This window comes from Hakea prostrata, chromosome 3 (assembly GCF_041222555.1).
Source record: "Hakea prostrata isolate BN-2017 chromosome 3, UWA_Hpros_2, whole genome shotgun sequence".
Classification (NCBI taxonomy): Eukaryota; Viridiplantae; Streptophyta; class Magnoliopsida; order Proteales; family Proteaceae; genus Hakea; species Hakea prostrata.
This window is the reverse complement of record NC_142602.1, coordinates 32073822-32094504: the sequence shown is the minus strand read 5'-3', so window position 1 is coordinate 32094504 and position 20683 is coordinate 32073822. Positions and strand designations below refer to the sequence as shown.

The 20683-nt window shown below is 37.3% G+C and overlaps 1 protein-coding gene across 2 annotated transcripts in view; it reads right to left on the bottom strand.

The window, feature by feature from the left end:
- Nucleotides 1-20074, bottom strand: part of LOC149022095 (5'-3' exonuclease family protein) — a 29446-nt gene extending 9372 nt beyond the window's left edge. The window contains exons 1-14 of one of the 2 annotated variants that reach the window (XM_089150274.1): nt 19999-20074; nt 19395-19678; nt 18399-18630; nt 17760-17839; nt 15273-15311; nt 13982-14000; nt 12352-12405; nt 10002-10129; nt 9850-9918; nt 8381-8466; nt 8058-8167; nt 7838-7888; nt 6587-6645; nt 330-374 (exon numbers count right to left, since the gene is read on the bottom strand). In XM_089150274.1, the coding sequence (XP_089006400.1) occupies nt 330-374; nt 6587-6645; nt 7838-7888; nt 8058-8167; nt 8381-8466; nt 9850-9918; nt 10002-10129; nt 12352-12405; nt 13982-14000; nt 15273-15311; nt 17760-17839; nt 18399-18630; nt 19395-19562 (1140 nt within the window). In that variant the 5' untranslated portion in view covers nt 19563-19678; nt 19999-20074. The remainder of the gene's footprint in view (nt 1-329; nt 375-6586; nt 6646-7837; nt 7889-8057; nt 8168-8380; nt 8467-9849; nt 9919-10001; nt 10130-12351; nt 12406-13981; nt 14001-15272; nt 15312-17759; nt 17840-18398; nt 18631-19394; nt 19679-19998) is intronic. The other variant, XM_089150275.1, reaches the window with a different exon arrangement.
- Between the last annotated feature and the right edge of the window lie 609 nt (nt 20075-20683).

Below are 20683 nucleotides of genomic sequence, written 5' to 3'. Positions count from 1 at the left end.
GTTTTGACAGGCCATTGTGTTTGGGTTGTGTTTCTTTCATTCTCTACCCCTCCCCCTCCTTTCTTGGCATCAATTATTGAATTTTGTATTTCATCCCCTCCCTGAAAGAAAAGGAATATATATATATATATATATACACACACACACACACACACACACACACGAATATGTTTATAATCATATATATATATATATATATATATATATATATATATATATATATATATATATATATATAAAATCAGAAATGAAAGTCACTGCACTGTTCCAAAAAGAATGTAGTTGCATGTGATGGCAAAATTATAATTCTGAAGACAGCAAAAAATTACCAGGTTCTTGCTTAAGATAGCTTTTTCTGCATTTAACATCAACGCCTGCAACAGTAATAAATAAACAGAAGAGAACAAAACGAAGAAAGCATCATCAGCAGCAAGCTTATGTTTCTCAGTATCTTATTAGCTTTTGCATATCCTCTTAGTAACTCTTTTGAAATCTTAAGCAACTAGATGGAAGAAAAATAAATTTTTATTGGATGAATGGAAGACAAACATATTGGTACACAAGACCTCAGCCTTATCCCAACTAAATGGGATCTTCAAAAATAAATAGCATTGAAATAGATTCATTAGTTAACACATCAGACCAATAGTTCAAGGCATCAGGATCTGACATATAAGCAATATAACTTCCCTTTTGAAGACTCAGAAATTTCATCATAGTACTTTAATCTCCACTGCTCTGTTGGTGAACCCCAAATCAGTTCCCATTGTCACCTGCCTCCGTTATATTATCCTCCTCATCCCATGGCAAGGAAGAAAGGAATAGGCTCTTGGATTGCAGTCTATGTTGAGGAGGATCTGATGTGGTTGCTGGAATGGTGACGCTGATGGGTGGAACGGCAGGGAAAGGGGATGGAAAGGAAGAAAGGATAGATTTCAAGTCACAGAATATAAGACAAATACCTGCACATGCAAGAGAACTGAGAAAGAAGAAGAGAAAAGGTAAGGAGGAGAAGACAGCCGCAAGGGAAGCCTCACAATTAAGACAGCATGTATGAACTGTGAGAGGCAGGGTTCAACTTTATTATAAAAATGCGACCTAAATGACAAAAATAACCTTCCAGTACCATAATACCATATAAGCTTGTGACTAAAATATAATACACCTGAACTAAACCCCAGCAGTAAAACTTCCCCTCAAGCTGTAACTCATACATCACACACTCCCAACTTGGAATTTGGAACAACCTTGTCAAAAGGTGGGACGAAAAAAAGGTGCAGTGAAATATTAGACCCAACTGATTTACATAAGCAGCAGGCAGAGAGCAATCAGTGTCCTCATTAATGCATCCCTCTCCAAGGGAAAATGACTTCAATGTGCTTGGTTCTCTCACGAAAACTGGACTATATGTAGATGGCCACTTGATAATCTCAAAGCATATCTATGGATTCAGTATTTGAAAACACAAGCTCCTGACGAAGTGATATTAACCACATTAGTCAGCTGCAAAATGAGCCCCAGCTCTATCAACCTCTGCAAAGGACCTGGTAACATGTAATCTGCATTCTGGTTCTTCACATCACAAGGCTGCCACCAACAAATGTATAACTATTAGATCTCCTATCCAAGGGCACAAGCCTAGTCTGTGTCAAAATTCCAACCAAATTGGCATGACTGTTAAGTTCATAGTGTAGGCCTTTAACAAGAATCCCCTAAAGATATCTCAAAATAAAGACAGCCTCCAAGTGTACACTTTATAGGTGATTCTATAAATTCTTGTATCTATTCAGGTAATGGTAAGATAAGTCCACTAAAAAGTCTTCTGTACTGATGATTTATGAAAAAGCTCCCCACCATCATTTGCCACAAACTTATTGTATGGGCCTCAGTGTATCATTTAGTTTGGATACAAGCATACCAATCTCAAACACATAATTCCTCTGAGAGAGCTTCACACCCTTCTTGCTCAAAAGCTTTTAATCCTAAGAAAATACCTGAGGACACCTAAATCTTTTTTCTGAAATTGCAGATGTAAGTAAGATCTCACCTCTTAAATAACCAAATACATGATATAGTCCTGTCATCAACCCAAAGCAACATACACAATCACCTCAGAATCCCAATGACAAATAAGGACTGAATGATCAGAGAAGCATTTTATAAAACCACATCAGATTTCAATAGAACTGAACTTAATACACTAGGCTATAGGCAACTATTTAAAGCCATAAATCTTCTCATGTACCTTGTACACATTCCCATCTTTCTTCCCTCTGAGAGACGTCCCCAAGAGATTGTTCTACATAAAAAGAAATTTTTATATCTAACTGATACAATGGCCAATCCAAATTCATTGCCGAAGAGACGAGTACCCAACAAAATTAGGACAGCAGTACAGAATGTTATGTGAACCCAAGGGTTTCTAGAATAATTTCCCAAGAATTGGAATTAATCTAGAATCTTCTAGCAAATAATCCGATAATTTTAAGGGAACCTATTGGTGGTTAGGGTTTAAATAAAATCTATATGGGTTTGGATAATTAGGAAGAAAGGTAAAAGTAGGGTTTTATCAATCTTTATGGGATGGAACAGAATAACGGGGAGGAAGGATAACCAAGATGAAATCTAAATATGGGATATCTTGGAAAAGGGGAAAACCATGGAATGATCAATATGGGGGCTGGGTCTTGAGAAATCTTCCTTGAATCTTCCCTTCTCTTGTCTTTTCTTTCTTTTCCTTCTTTTTCCTTCGTTCTTTATTTTCTTTTCTGCTCTTTTCTTTTCATTCATGTCTTCTTCTTCTTCTTCTTCTTCTTCTTCTTCTTCTTCTTCTTTTTTTTTTTTTTTTTTTTTTTTTTTCCCAGTTTTTAGACTACCACAAGTCAGAGAGGAGAGGGAAGAGAGTCCAAGAGGGGAGGGTGTAGGCTATCGCAAGAGCCAGGGAGGGTCCTGGGGGTAGAGGCAGGGAATAAAGCAAGCGTAGGGGATGGGAATGCTGCTGCTGTAATTCTGCAGCAAGGTGGTGCACAGGGAAGGCAAAGGGGATGGCTTGCAGGGGTCTAGGGGAGATGGAAAAGGGGGGGGGGGTAGGGGGTTGCTGTAACTGCAGGGAATGGGAGAAGGAAGGCTGCGATGGTGGAGGAGGGGATTTCTAGGGCTTCCTATAGGATTCGAAAGTGAGGGCAGGGGATGGGGATGCTGTACTTGTTAAGGCTGCTGTTGACTGTTAATGGTTACTGGAAATTGGAAGAAGCTGCTGGAGTTGTTGCAGAAGAGTAGTAGACAATGTGTTGATCATTGAAGAAGAAAGCTTTTTTTTCTCAAAATCCGCCGTGGCTCCCTCAAACAAGAACCACGGTCCTCCAAACTCAATTTTCTTATTCACATAATCAGACTTCACTTACAAAGAAAGAGTAGGCTTTATTTATAGCCTACTAAAAGACCTTAACTCTACGTAGGATTCCATATTTTGGAACAAAGGTGCTTTTTATATTATATAGGGGATAGGGATATTACATATGCCTGTGAGAGTCGAACCCACGACCTCTTCACGAAGAGGTGTTGGTCTTACCACTAGAACAACCCTACGTTGGCCTAAGTGGGGTTCCTTTATAGAATAGGATCCCACCACATTAATCATACCATTGAAATAAAAATTATAAGATCTAATGGACCCTAATTGACACATGCGGACATTCCAAAATAAAATTCTAAACTCTAATCTAAAAAAGCTCACTTGAAAAAGAATTCCTTAGGACACTCAACAACTAACTACACCACGAACTCAAATTAAGAACTTCATAATGAACTTGGACTCTAGAATTAAATTCCAGCAACTAAATATGGCTGAAAATGCCCAAAATACCCTCCATAGGGGTTCAGTCAGTTAGTTTGGAAGAACCTTGGGGCCTGCTCTGGGTCAATCTGTGTTCACATCAAGGGCTAGGGTTTCCTCATGGTCTTCCATGGATTTAGCCTTGTGGTCGCTCTCAAGCTCTTCTGACATCACTTTAATTGGCATGGCAGTAGCTTTTTTCTTCCATTACTTCACTAAGATCCAGTTGTTGTCCAAGTGCTTCTCCTTGTCAGAGGAGTCTTGTAGGGATGCTTCTTGTGGTGCGAAAAGGATTTCTTTGTCAGGAGCTTGTTGGTGAGTTCCAAAGATGGCATCAACCCTTATTTGAGGGCACTCTTGCAAAGTGACCATTCTCATAGGAACACTCTCAGAGTTGCTGTTGTTGGTGTAGCATGTCCCCTTGTAGTCTGCCATAGGAGGCCATAGAAAAATTATGGGGTTAGAGTCAAATGAAGATGGACTGGTGGGTGATGGATCCCTCCTATGGACAGTACCCTTATTGCTGCATATCCTCTGATCTTGATCACTAAAGTAGCAAGGCTTGATGAGCTCTTTTAAGGTGGGTGGTGAATGATGATGCATCTTTCTCCATGTAGCCTTCCTTCACATTCATAGCTATCATAAAAAGGATTCTCATACCTGGCTTTTCTAGTATCTCCTCTATACCCATCCTCCTGATTTCTTCCTTCAGGTTGCGAGAACTTCTGGTTGTACTTCTGTTGGAGGTAGTTGGGTTGCTGGCGTAGTCTAGCTTGGTATTCTTGTGGGGAAAATGCATGGCTTGAATCTTCTGTCATCTCCACCCAAGTTTTAGGTTCATTCCCTTTGTATCTCATATGTCGCCTTATGTTCTCCCAATGTACACAGGCATATTCCACCAATTGATTATATGCTAGCCTCATCTTGCTATTCTGATAGATTATGCCAATCAAAATAACTGTCTAAATCATATAGCCACTCATGGAAGACATGAAGATTATTGACACCATCAAATGTTCATAAACATAGATCTCTTGAGGCTTATGTGGTTGCCTTATTCCTCTATGCATGCAATGATGAGATTGAAAGTAGTCTTTTGCTGGTTCGTCCATGCTCTTCTACTACTGATTCATCTAGCTCTGATACCAAATTGACATGAACCAAATTCTTGGGTTTAGTTGTCGACATACTGCCCTAGAATCAAGCTCACTCCAGGATCCTCTTTCCTGAAAACCAGCAGTCTTGTAAGGCTGTAAGTGCCTTTGGTGGAATGACATTGCATGGGTTTAGGATTTGTAAGGGTTAGGTTACGGTTATAGAGGATTCGACCAGGCTTAGGACCTCTAGGGTTTTGTGTTTAAAGCCTAAAACTTTACTGGTTTCATATCTAAAACTGTAATTAGGGTTAGGTTCTAACAGAATCTAGGCTGAAGCCTGGATGGAAGGTTAGGACAACACTGAATGACTTCTTCACAAAGTAGAAATCCTATCTTAACAAGGACTGTTTAATAACTTAACAAATAATGACTCAAACTCAAAAACAAAATAAGGTCCTACTAACATGCTGAAGCCAACGACACCCTAACTTGGAATTATAAAAAATTACCAAAAACTACCAAAATACCCCTGGAGTGATTAGGAGTCATAGGGTTTGGGGGAGGAACCCTAGGCCCAAAGCTGCCCCTGGAAATGATTTACATCAGAAACTATTGGATTTTCAGAGATAATAATAGGACTGCAACATAGTAAATCACAAGTTGCGGCCATGTGGATGATGTGAAAAACTTGCTACTATGTGTATTGCTTGAGCGAACTGTCCCAGCTGTTTATACACCTAAGAAGTGGAAAATTGATTCTGTTTGGACGACTAGGATTCCAAAGATCTGTTCCTGGTTTAGGCCTTCTTCAACTTTGATCTCTCAGCAGTTTGCAGTATGATGGAGCATTATCAAAGTCACCAGTTACATATGGTGGGGTGCTAAGGACCAATTCCGGCAGTCCTATCATGGCATATGCTGAAAGAGCTATCAGTCTTGGCAATGGAATTGCAAGCCATACATAGGAGGATTTAAATTTGCATTCAAAAAGGGTGTCTGGAGGTATCCATCAAATCTGATTCTAAGTTGGCAATGGATATTCGTAATGGGGCCACTACCCATGGCCCTCGGAAGTGCCAAGCTATAAAAGGGAGCATTTTGCAAGAGGCTGCGGTGTTAACAGGGTTGGAATTTAGGCATGTGTGGAGGGAACAGAACCAGCAAGCAGACAGGTTCGGCTAAGGCAGCAACAAGTGTGGTGGATCCTAGTAACTTCCAAGAAGAGATACCTGATCTGATTCAAAGGGAGGTGGCAGCACATGTTATTACAGGCTGTGATTGGGTTTATGTTCCTATTTTGGGATGTTGTTAAAGAGGGAATGCCCTTCTTGTCCAGATTCTTCTTACACCACTTCTAATGGAGTTCTAGGAGGATGCCTCCTCAAAATTTTTATCTTTTATATAAATCTTTCTTATAAAAAAAAAATAGTTCATCTATTTATTTATTTTATTCACAGCTAAGAATTCAACAGGAATATTGTTCTTAAACTAGTAAAGATTCCCATTTTCTTGAACTACTCTCCAGAAATAGCCTCCCAATTCTAGATTTCATGTTCTCTCCACTAGGGCCTAGATTGCTTCCAGTCCCCAAATGAAATAGCTGCAGATCAAACCAATGCTTACATATTCATAAACAGTGAATAGTTCACTATACCTTTCTCATACGCTCCTCCTCAACCTGGTCAACATGTTTCAACAAGTTCTCCAAACTACCTGCTCATAAGTATGATGTTAATAGGTTAGCAAATGTGAATTGGTGGGCTTCACATACAGTAAGGAAAAAAAATGAATAAGACCAGCAAACTAGAAAGAAAAGAGATTGATTAGGTTTCCTGTTCATAATCATAAGAAAACACCTCATTTTCAATAAATTGAAACAGTGAGGGGTACATTTTGTTTGGCACTCTTGCAATTTCTTCCCAACTATTAGCCTGCCTGGGGAAGTTTGATATGCCTCTTTCCAGCTCATATGCTGATCTTTCCTAACTTTAGAGGAGGATGCAGCTAAGCCAATCTACTTTTGGAGGCAAATTAACCATCATTTTCTACCACATGATAGACTGATGCAGGCCCAAACTTCCCATGCTTATGTAAATTGTGGGCCAAAATGGTGCAGGAATACCAGAGAAATGAAAAAGATATTCACATTCTACCACCTAAAAGGAAAAAAGAGAGAGATTAAGAAATTCAACCCAGCAAGAAAAATGCAAATCATTAGAGAATTTTTCATCGAGAATCCTACTCCAAACCAGTATGAGCATACTACGATACAAACTTGTTAACTCAAAACCAACAATAAGGTTCGAGCCCTACGCGTTGACTATCCTACCTAAAGAACGAGATTAGACAACTCTAAGACAAAATCATAAAACAATAAAGAAGAAAGTCATCCCCTAAAATTAGACCCTTAATAAGAATCCAACTACGACATAGCAATTCCTAGCGTCATACTAGTGTTATTTTAATAAAATCAGGCAACCCATGAAATATTACTTCAGGCAAAGGCATGAGGTGGTGATGGTCCAAGGGTATATTAATACTCATCCATCAACAGAATACCATGCTTAAATTTCATCTTTTGAAAGATGCCAAGGGTATCATCATCATGGTTCTGTCCCACAAGCATATTATTGAATCATCAAATTTAAAGATCTCCATTCGGAGCGAAATGATTGAAAATTTTCAGTCGATAAATCAAAAATATCCTTTTGAGATTCCCTCATCATGAAAATCCCCTTTTCAGGTGCCTACCGCTATGGTATTAGTCAAATCATTCCCTAACTAATTGAACAATATGAAGAGTAAGGAATTTCATGGATTAATTTAAAGACTTCTTCCAATTACGTCAATTACATTCCAATTCAATTATATTGATTCCTTTGATGAGTAACTAGGCATACCATACCAAATTTGGTGATCAACTTGACAGCATGTACCTCTCCAATGCCTTCAACCCCTGCATTTGAATAAAGACCCAAAAAATAAATAAATAAATAACACTTTCATAACCCAACCCATACATATAGTCTGATTTGCAAGTTGCATCATTAAATGACCATGGGAGTGAAACTTTCAATGATAAAAAGACACCACAGAAACAACAATGAGAGAGAGGAATAATAAACCTGGAATATTGTCACTCTTATCACCCATGAGTGAGACTATGTCAACAAACTGGGAAGGTTTTAGAGATCCATATTTTTTCGCAAAGTCCTCAAGTCCAAATGAAATCACCCTACAAGAGCAACCACGAAAATTACCAGCCTCAGTTCTTCTGAATACAAGAAAACATGCCGTCTGTAAGCCTCAACAAATTAAACTAAAATTTGTAGTTTTTCCATCGGTAGTTATAATAGAACCCACGGGTAAGAGAACTGCATAAGTTGAAAATGGGCTATGGAAGTGATAGAAATGAAATCAGCAAACAACCATGTAAGATGACACCCACTCTGTTCCACGTGGAGCTATTCGTAGAAGACGTAAGGAAGGAGACAGAATCTGAAAGAAATCTTTATCAGGAGAGACAACGCGGACCTGTAATAGATTAAGGCAGTATAAGCAAAATCAAATAAATTTAAGTACATGAGGATGACACTAGACTACTTCAAGTAGAGAAACTGAATATTTACTATTCCATAACTGCATATTGCCAACTATAAGAGTGTTGGCAAGAAAAACAAAAGCCTTGTTATGTAAAACAACCTCAAGGATATTTACTCCAAACACTGCCTACTACATATTTTTTACTGTATGTTTAAAATTTCAGTAAAAATACCAACATTTTGGTTAAATACTTCAGTTTCAAGCTAGCTCAAAACTAAACCATGTGCAAATAAGAAAGATACACAACTTAAACATAAATTTTGATGCCAAAATGCTTGAATTTTTTTATCATATTGAAGAAACTTTATGAACAAGGTACGATATATATATCACTAACCTTAGCAAGTACATACTCCACTTCTTTGGTGTAATTTAAAATGAAAAAAATGGCCTCAAATCTTTCCATAAACTTCTAAGAAGAGCTTTCTCTCCTGTGGTGCACAAACAGAAGCACCCTCCACCAATACCCTCCCATCCATGTGTCTCTGCCTCTACCCCAACAGTTATGCTCCGGAAATCAGGCCCAATTCCACAAAGGAATTTAAGTGTCTCGCAAACAGGTGTAGGGCTCTATTCCTGTACAAATTTGTATTATACTTACTTGCATTCCTCAGCAAGACCAACCTACTCAATCTCCTACATTTGCACGCCATAAGTCATGTTTGCTTTCCAAAAGGTAATGACATGTGATTCAAACAGGTATGTCTCAGTCTCTGTACAAGCTTAATTGCTGATGATGATTTATGGTACAATGTTCTAGAATTATAGTAAGAAATTAGGAGGTATGTAGCAGATGAAGCCAAAAACTTCTCTCTCCATGTCCCAAATCGATGAAAGATGGATTCCAATTGCAAAATGAAGACCTAGATGAAGCCCAATCTTTGACTTATCATCTTAATTGAAAGTCGTCTACCAGTCTACATAGTGTGCTTTAATTATTAAAAGATGGAGATATTGAAACATTGGCAACTGAAATAGCTGTTTTGGTTGCAAAATTTTGGTACTTGGTAAAACATATTGGTTTCAACCAGGCTTTGAAGTTTCAAACCTTGAACCTTGACCCAACTTACAAAGAGAAAGATTGGGTGTTAAATTTATCTCTCAAACACTTATATTGGTTTGCTTTAACTTCAGCACCATTATTGAAATAATGCCGAGAAAAATTATCCTATCCTAGAGGAACAAAAAGTGGCTAGATAATCATATAATTGTTCATTAATTCCATGGCTCCAATATCAAAATTAATCAATTAGCTTAAACATCAAGATATAAAATAAAGTTTACCACAGTAGCAATGAAAGCAAATTGACCTACCTTGAAACCTGCAGCAACACCATTTATTGCCAAAGTTCCAATTACATCATCAGCTTCAACACCTGGGACCTGGTGTAAGTGTAAGAATTAGCAACAATAATAGAATGGTCATTATTGCTTCATAATACACAGTAGGGATATATTTAGTTCACCTCAATCACTTTTATGGACATAGCCTTGATGGCGGCCTTCAAAAACTGGAGTCCCTGAATTACAGTATCAGGTGTAGGATCACGGTTGCTTTTGTATGAGGGATATAAAGTGTGACGAAAATTCAGGCCTTCACATTTGTTGATGAAGTTGTAGTTAGAGATAGTAACTTTCAAAACATTCACCACACAAGTTCAGCTACAAATTCAACCTAGAATTGCTAGTCAAGTCATGGATATACATATAAAAACAATAAATTCTTAAAAAGATGGCCAATCGCCACAAACATATGAACATTCATAATAGGAACAAGATATAATTTTTCCATCATTTATCGCAACATATAAACATACATAATAGGAACAAGATATGATTTTGCCATCATGTATCGCATGTAAGATCTTCAAATTATTTATTACCATCATTTTACTTTTCATGCTGAACTTTTTGTTCAAGAAGATATTTTGTTAGAATCAGTAGAGCTAACTGTAGACATATTCCATGTGATTAACAACAAATATTCTATTAGAATTCATGTGGTAAGGAAGGAAAAGAAACAATTATTCTCCCGAAGTTTCTGGTCCCAGTGTGACAGAATCAGGAAAACGCTAACCAATACCTGCACAGATCAAGAGAAGAAGATGATGAAAGAGTAGTAAGAGGAAGGAAGAGGAGAAGACGGGAGAAAACAGAAGCTGGTCGATAAGGGTCTTATGTTACCACAATTGAATGCTTAAGGCTATATTTATGACAGAATAATAATAAAAGTTAACTAAAAGAAACCGCTTGGTGACAGACACAGGAATCAAAGCAGAGCACTGCATAAACTCAACCAAGACAAGCATGCAAATTTATCAAACCAAGTTCATGATGACTGTTTCAAAACGACACTTGCTTTGCAACCTTACATACTTTTTGTGCATCTCTCTAAGCAGCATATCAGTATGTAGTTCCATAGCACATTGTTATGGCATGTAAGAAATCCTAGGAATTGGAGAGGGAAAAAATCAAAGGGACTCCACCTAGCAGCAACCTTTCAGAAGAGGGTGCGGACACCAAGGTATCACCTAGGAAAATGCATTGTGCAGCATAACTGCATATAGATCTCTTCAGGTTAAAGTACCCAGCTAAGGGCCATTCAAAATTAATGGTCAAAGAAACAAGAATGCGAACAACAAACTCCAAACAGGTCACAAACACGAATCGACGTCTAGCCATGATCTGCAAGCTATCTCAGTTTCTGAACCATAATACCATACACAAATACATACCTAGCTTCCAACTTTGGTGAGAAACAAAAATATGATGGGAGGCTGTGGTTGAGAGACTCGTCCCTGTCATATCTTTCCTTCTCTATTGCTGTTTATTCCTTTTGTTCTATTTTATTATTTCTGTGATTCAACCAACTCCTTACAAGTTACAAACATTTGAAGGCTTGCTGCTACCTTGAAATGGCATCTTCTGGAAGACACAATCCATTTGAACAAAACTATGCTTTATCCAACCTAAGGTTTCGCGATCAATCTGAATATCCTCTCCAATATCACATTCCTTAAGGCAACATGCCAACATTTAAGTTTTGATGACAGAACTCAGAAGATAAGTGAAGATAAGGTTGGGAATTGCCAACAAGATATGACAAGATTGATCAGAAAATAGATCCCTATAATTATAACCTTTGAGCTAGTGCCTAAATGGTCAAACAGTGATCCAAACAGAACCTCGAAGTAGGCCCTTGTGCTGTGACTACTGCTCCAACAACTTATTCAAAAAGCTCAAGTCAAAAGGGCCACAACAACAATAACCAACACCCAACCACTACTACTTTCTTCAAAAGTCCAGCTACAAACCCTCCCAACATACTGCAAAGAGGACCATCTTCCATATAATCAACTGTAGGAACCAAAACCAATGGAGGACAATGAAATATCTCAAAAGAATCCTAATTATCACACATTGAATGAGGAGAGGCATTCCACCTTCCTTAGCACGCAAAGCAGATATACAACACAAATTCAAAACACCCTTTGACATCTAAAAGAGATGCAACAAGATCATCACATATGATAAATGATTTTATTTTAAGATAGAACACTAACTACCCCAGAACTTCCTAAAAATCATAAAACTTCTTGAGAAGAAAACCTCAACGTAATATACTATAGACATAATATCATTAGAGGAAAAATCCCAATTCTGTTTCCATATTTTATAATATATTGACACAAATGTTCTGGAAGTCATTTTATCTCTCAGCTGATATTGAAAAATAACAGCAAAATCATAATTCATAAGAGCTTCAAGTTAACATTCACTTTCTACTGCAACTGTAATGCTGGGGATGGGACATACCTTTTGCCCTGTACTTCTCATTGGATGGAAGCGAAGAATGACGAAATGGGACTCCTGAAAGGAAGGTATAGCCACTCAAAATTTTACAAGAACTGATAGTTTGAAAGCAAGACACAAAGAAAACTTTATCCAATTTTACTCTAGTAGGCATGGGTCAGAATCCAACCCAGGATATTGATCATAGTACAAGATGTAATGGGTAGATTGACTCTTGTGAGATGGGAATGCAATTCACAAAGATGACCCACCCAGAAGCACATTGCTCATGTAAAGCATCATAGAATTGCTAAAAGATGGCTCTGATGAACATTCAGTTAATCCTCAAACGAACTAAGAGTTTGATTAACAAAATAATGATCCTCCAACAAAGAGAAAACCGACTTCAAACAAATCTAAAAGTAATTGACGACCAACAGGATGCAGCAGCAGTATCTGAAACTTAGGGAAAACCCAGGATTACAGGTGATTTCTGAAACCAAGAAATCTGTGATTCCGCTCCATTACAAACCTGGTTGAGGATCTCTGGTTCCAAGAAGATCCTTAATCTCAAGGTTAAGTCCAAAATAGGTTTCATATCCAAAACACTGGAGAAATATGGGTAAACCCAGAGTACTGCCAGGTTCCTTGAGATAAGTAATAGCATTCAATCAGAAGCTAATCCAGAAATACGCATTGAAGGTCCTCGGTTGTAGGCTAGTAAAACCCCCAAACTTCAGTTGATCTTCATACTTTATGCATAATAGAATCTAAACTTAGAACTCTTCAAAAACAAAGTACAGCCATCATGTGACTGAAATTACCTTCATTCCTGTATGGATCCTTCAATGTAAAAGTAAAACCAGATACCAGTAGTAAGGACAATGAGACCTTATCTCATCATCGTATAATCAGCAACCAAGGATGCATGTAGTAATAGTAGTATATGTGCTGCAACCAGGAAAAGAAAGGGGGTGGAGAAACATAACAGGCTACAAAACCAGGATCAGAGTGGGAAATAAGTAAAGAACCGGACAAATAAAGCTCTGGTATCATGTACCAACAGCGATTTGTATAAGCAGTTGTTACAAGAGAAGAGAAAGGGAAAAAGATGGAGAGAAAACAGAAAGAAGAAATAGGAGAACAAGAGAAGCAGGAGAGAACGTGATAGAATAAATTAATCTATTGTGTACTACAGCCGATATTATCTTATATAAGTGTTGTGTCCTAGTCAGAATCCTGCTATGATATTAGGTCCAAATTTCAATGAGGAATTTAAATAAAGAAGGAACTAGCAGATGAAAACCTAATCTTATTACAAATTTCCAATTTAAAAGCTATCCCCCTGATACAAACCAGCGTACCATAGTACATCACACTGCTACAATATGTACTCTTTCAAACCTAGCAAAAATGATAGAATAATTTGAGTAGACTTCATGCAAATGAACTTCAATGAAAGGAAGGAGCAACAAACTTAACTAAGCAATCAAGACATTATGTCTCTTGGATTCAAATTACTCCAAGCATACAAAGCACAGGAGAAAGTATAGAAGTCCAAGCAAATCAAGCATATGAAAGAATGAAGAGAAGGCAGAAACAATTGAGGGAAAATAAAAAATAGAAAAGGATGTCATCAATTTGTACATCTCACCATCATGGTCAAACACCACCTGCATGATAAAAAAAAGAAAGATGCCCATTAGCAACACCATGGATCTCCCTATTGATAAGTAGATCTATATAGAAAATAGATAAAATATAAAAAGGGTTTGGCTAGAATTTTTCCAATACCAGCTGCCAACTTGATGCACCAACCCTCCTCCTTTATGGGGCTTGGGAGTGGCAGCAAACACTGGCAAAGTTTCCTAGGTGTATGCTTTTAGCCAACGATATTGTGTTGATAGATGAGACTCAAGTAGGGTTTAATACCTAGTTAGAATCGTGGAAAACAGCTTAGGAATCAAAATGCTTTAAACTAAGTAGATTAGTAGAATGAAGACAGGATATCTAGTTTGTAACTTTAGTCATGATGGAGCGGAAGATGAGGTGGTGAAGCTTGATGACAAGGAAATTCCTTAGAGCAATTATTTTAAGTACCTTGGTTCAACCATAAATAAAAAAGGTGATATAGAGGATGATGTTTCCCAAAGAATTAAAATAGGGTGGATGAAGTGAAGCGGCATGTCTGGGGTCTTTTGTGATCGATGTATTCCTTTAAAGCTCAAAGGAAAATTCTATAGGACTGTTGTTCGACCAGCTATGATGTATGGTGCAAAGTGTTGGATTGTTAAAAAGAATCATATGGATAAAGTTATGTAGTAGAAATGAGGATGCTAAGATGGAGAATTGGCAAAACTAAGAAGGATAAGATAAGGAAAGATCATATTAGAGTTGGTCTAGGTGTAGCTCTGATAAGTGACAACCTACAATAAAGTTGGCATGGCCACGTTCAACGGAGGCCTATAAGTGCAAAAAAAAAACCTATACGGAGAAGCGATGTAATCCATATTGAAGGATTTAAAAGAGCTAGGGGCAGACTTAAGATAACCTTAAGATAGGTGGTGAGAAAGCATATGCATAGTTTAGGCCTTGTATCTAGAGTCGCCTCAAATAGAATTGACTAGAAGGCAAGAATCCATGTAGCCGACTCCATTTAGTTGGGAAAAGGCTTGATGATGATGATGATGAAAGATAAAATAAATGAATCCTCGAGAAGGGAAACCCCAAAATTTTTATGTTCACAATGGTCAAACGCAACCAGAAAATTAGGAAGTATATATATATATATATTAACAATGGGCAGGGAATTGCCACAACAGTGGTATGGGATGAAGAAAGTGTCAGCTTGTCGGGAAGGGTTTCAGGAAAACTTTCTAATTAACAATTTTGTTAAGTTTTTTGACTTTATAATTATAGTCAGATGAAACGAGGAAGAAGCATACCGCAACATGCGAAGGCATCAACTCCAAAACATCAATAATCTGCATGAAAACAGGCAGTAGCAAAGACACTCAAAGTCTGATCTGAGGAAATTATGTCAAAATGTGCATGCAAAACAAAAATGCATACAATTCGGTCAAAATGCTGAACTTTATTTTTTCTTAAATTCCAAAGAACTTATGTCCGTAAGTGTAAAAAAGAAAGCTTTCATACTACATTTTCGAAATTTTAAAGTTCAGTCTTTTTTTTTAAACTCCAAAGAACTTATGTGCATGTGTAAAAAAAGATAGCTTTTATACCATATTTCAAGAGTCTCGGTCAAATTTCGACCCACTCCTCTTATCTTTCTCACTGAAGACTCTCTAGAAGTGGGATTTTGAAGCTCAACACCTGATTGCATTCATCCTTCAATAAGTTGAGGTTGATTAATGTAGGAATCAGTTAAATGAAGCTCCCAACATCAACATTCTTAGTTTTTCTTCCATTTGAGGTAAACCATATCCTTCCAAAGTATTCCTTTCTCAGAACAATACTAGTTAGGTGATGTTAAAATTAATATATGTGGAATGTCCTAGTAAAATTTACGACCTAATGGTTTTCACAATTTCTAGGATCTTTATCAGCTTAAAAAATTCTGTTTTCCTACATTAAAAATCTAAAATAACCATCAGGTATATGTATTGTACGGTGAAATAAATATATGTCATATCCAAGGTCAATCTAGGCCCCACAAAGTCGAAATATTTTTCCGCCCCATAATTATTTTCTAAAATTAGTATAATTATCTAAAAAAGGAAAATTGGGAAATATACTTTTTATTATTTTTAAACTAATGAAGAATATGAAATTACATTCTACATTTTTTTGAAGTGGCGCCCATTTCATTTCATTGGCAGTTTTATAATGCCATGCCAATATTAATTTGAAAAATATATCTAAAAATAATTCAAATGTGACAAAATAAAGGAAAAACACTAATTAGCTATGTTCTTGTTTTACGAATCTCAAATAACAACAATTAAAGTTCTTCAATGACTAGGAAATAGTTTATTCATGCAACAATGATAATGTCAGACTGTGATAGATGGCACACAAATAGGGGGAGTTCAGAGAGGCAGGGGGAGTAGAGGCAAGTGGGACAAGGTTCACAGAGGAAAGGGGAATGAAGCCAGAGGCCACCAAGGTAACATAGAAGTGTTATTGCATGGTTGCATGAACCGCCAATTCAGTGGAGATAAAAGAAAACATAATGCAATAAGCAATAACTGCAACAAATGTTTATGGGAGCTGGGCTACTAAAACAACGCCTGGCAGGAAATTATACATAAGTGGTTTCGTGTCATATGGTCCGTGCTGATGCAGCCAAGGCTGTTATGATTACATGAAGGGAGAGAATAAGAGAAAGGCTCAAAGTTAGCAAGGGGCGTACTTGAAAAGATAGTGAGGCCTTCAATTAGAGGTGATTATGATGATCCCATATGTGTATCTAAGGACATAGAGACAGAGGATATGGCTAAGGACTGGCAGCGGGCACAAAGAAAGAGTGAAACGACATTTATTGAGAATCAAGAGAGATAGACAACAGGTGGTAGTGCTGGGGCTTGCACATTTAGAGCTGGCTGGTACCACTAAAACAGGAGGTACGCTAAATGGATTGGCTCATCCATTTTAGAGATCACAAAGTCAGAGGGCTCCACCACTCTAGCAGTATTACCAAGAGTTGATCCCGTACTACACCAGCAGGCTACAGCATATAGGAAGAACTATACAAGGCAACCCTAGATCAAAGGGGCATATAAAAACATGAATGGACTAGTAAAGGAATCATATCAAAGTGCATGTCATTCAATACCATCCCACCAAAAACTGTTAAAGGCCTTTACAATCAAACTATAATAGATTCCATTACTAAGGATAACCCAGGGTATAAGGGGGCCACTCCTTATGAGAACATGAATGTATTTTATGGGACTAACAATGCAGGGCAGCAACCCTAGTGGCTTCACTTGGGCTTGGGATTCCAATTGGTGTAGGTCTTTTGACCTGCATCACAACTCTTCTAATTATTAGAGATGTAAAAGTTGAAAAGATTTCATTATACAAAAGAAAATAAAAAATCAAACTATCAGACTGAACAAGCTATTGTAAGACCACCAGTTTTGAGGTCAATACTCCTTTATGTCATGTTAGCACTTTTTTTGTTTCCAACATTATAAAAGGCTGTTGCCCTTTTACCCATCCTGGTAGTTATTGGACTCTATATACTCAGTAAAAACCGGAGTTACTTCTTTCATAGCTGAATCAACTCTTTTAATTTGAAATGTAAAAGGCAAAACAGGCCTAGTTGTACAAAGAAACTTTACGATTTAAATTCGAGTTGATGCTTTGGAAAAGTTGCAAAGCACAAAAGCATCTGAAGAAGTCCAATAAACATATCTGCCACAAAAAATAAAAATAAAAAATGAAGGTATAAACAGAAAATAACTTACAAGAGACAAAGCTGTACATATAGTTAAAACCCAATCTCCATTCCCATCAGCACTGAAAAGACCACCATGGTGCAACCTGGCTACTCTCAATAAAAAAAGCATGAATAATTCTCCATAGTAAGTAACAAACTAGTGAGGCAAGCAAAATAAAAGTAAAGCACATTGCTTGACCAACTAGAAACAAAACAAGTTCATTTCAGATTTTAATCTCAAGAAAAACAATTCTAGAAATTCTTCCAAAAAACTTGGTGGCTGAAAAGCCCAATCATTTCTCAAAACACTACTTGAATATGCTATATCATTAAATTAAATTGCAAACACGAAATCTGCAATAATTAGCTTTAAATTTAAAACAAGAATAATTAAAAGTACCACCTCAATATCTGGTAAAATATTTAGCAATTATTTCTCTGATAACATTAATATTGTGCAAAAAACTATTCCATAGTTGACTGGATATGCCAGTCCAGTCTGCAATACTGAGTGAAGCCTGTATTTATGTAAAATGCTGCACTATTGCAAAGTTAAATTGTATGTGAAATTTTCATTAAAAATTAAATTTATTTTCTGTTGATATCGAAGACATTAAATCATTATTTTCCAGAACATAGACAGCCACAGGAAAATGACTTGCCATACCTAGCAGCTTGTAATAAGCTCTATACAGGACTGATGTACCATCAACAAGCATCACTCGACCATTCAAAGAATCAGGATCAATGTCTTTTTCTTCATGCTTAGCCGTATCAAGAAGCACATTTTGGATATCCAGAACCTTGGACTTAGAATCTGTCTGCAGATTAGAATGTATAGTTGCACTAGCAGTTGTGGATAACCCCAACTCTAAACTATTAGATGGCCTATAGTAACCCTGCAATACAAACATCAGATGAAAGGATTGAACCTAAAGAAAAAAGAAATACAGAAAACAAACTACTCATTCATGAAGATGCATGCACACAAAGAAAACAGACAAGGTTAGACCATGCCTGAACCCCAAAGCATCTGGAGTTAAAGATGGAAGTCATAATTTAACCTTTTTTGGGTGAATCATAATTTACCTTTTTTATACTGCAAAGTATCTTTTCCAAGACCAACACGACTTCCTTTTGCATGTGAGACAATTTTTTAAAATATCTCCCCTTAGAGCAAACTGAGCCTAAAGGAATTAAATCTGATGTGAAAATAGAACCTGCAAACTGGGTTCTTTATTTTAATAGACTTTTTAATTTTTCTTTAAATTCATAGCTCCCATCAAGGTCTCCAAATTCAAAATCTTGTTTTAACTTAAGTTTACAACTGGCTTGTAATTGAATTACTGAGATTTTAAGATTGGGTCAGACTCGAATGGGAAAAAGAAACAGCATTTTTCAATTTCTTCTCTGAACTCCGCACTTTCATTCATGCTTATTCCATCAACTAATACTTAATACCTCTGATTTTTCTCCACCAGGCTGGTATTGTATGACAAACCTTTGTCAAAATAGTTTTGGCGATATTATTTGTAATAGATTAAAAAAAATTCCCGCAGCTCTTTCTTTTGGGTACTAAAATGATGGCTATGCAGTTCAAGTGCCCAAAAAATAGTAAATTGCAGAATTGGGGTTGGGAAAAGTATAAGATATAGAGTAATACCCTTCTAATTGCAATTGATGAACAAGGACGGGACCAACTATGCAAATGGTTAAAGCACATGCTCTGTCCAGCTCCAGCCCTTATTGACCAACGCCTCCTCAGACAATAAACGCTCCGCCATAACGACTGAACCCGATGAAGCGAGGACCAATGGCATGCCATAGTCATACCATCTCTCTTAGCGTTTAAGTTCTAACCAGTCACAGTCATGGCTTGAGAGGCTCAGGAAGAAACGAACAGAAGCTTCGACAAGAAGCGTCAATGCGGACTGAAACTCAAGAGACCTGCACGCACACATGCTACTTGTTTACTTCAGATAAAGAGTATAATGGGCTCCAGTAATCCTTTTTCAAGTTAAAGAAGAAAGCGGGGGAAAAAATGCACAATCTAATGCTGCAGATCAGTTAACTACATCGAAGGATTTTTTCTGTGACTCCATATACACTTCAACATCCAAAATTTAACGAATATTGATCAGGGTACTTCACAAAACAAATGGACTTTCAATAAACTAAAAGACAATCGATCAATCAAAACCTGCAAGCTATACTGTGAAATTAAACAAAATGAAAACTGTCATAGAAGTGAAAATTGCAACGGAAACCTCGAGAACTCTCTCTGCCATGACGAAGAACTCGAGCTACTACTTCGGTGCTTCACCCAACTCTAAGGGGGGAAATTTAGACTTGGAACAAGAAAACGAAAGCCGATAACAAGGTTCTGTGGAGGTGGACGATCCGACCATCCAACCACGGTCGGACCGGTTATCATAAACGGTCATCATCTTGTTGGCTGGTAAACCTTCGGCCTAAAATATATATATATATATATATATATATATAATCTGTTTTCCTTCAAATGATTTGTTCCCAAATGAACTATGTTTTAAAATGAATCAAAAAATTAGACTATTTTGGTGGAAAAATGATCAAGAGAGAGGAATACATTGGGTTAATTGGGATACACTATGTAAAAGTAAGAGTATGGGGGTCTTGGATTTAGGGATGTTCATTGTTTCAACAAAGCTCTTCTAGCAAAACAAAGCTGGATACTTGCCCTAACTCTTTGTGGGCACAGATAATGTATGCAAAATACATTAAGGATGTTCCTTTCCTTGAATGTCCTGTACCTAGGGAATGCTCTTGGGGATGGAGAAGTGTCCTTGCTGGAAGAGATGTATTGAAATTAGGTATCCTCAAACAAGTGGGAAATGGGGCAAACATGTAGATCTACCAGGATCCTTGGCTTCCATCCCTTCCTTTTAAATGCATCAGATCACCTCCTACGGC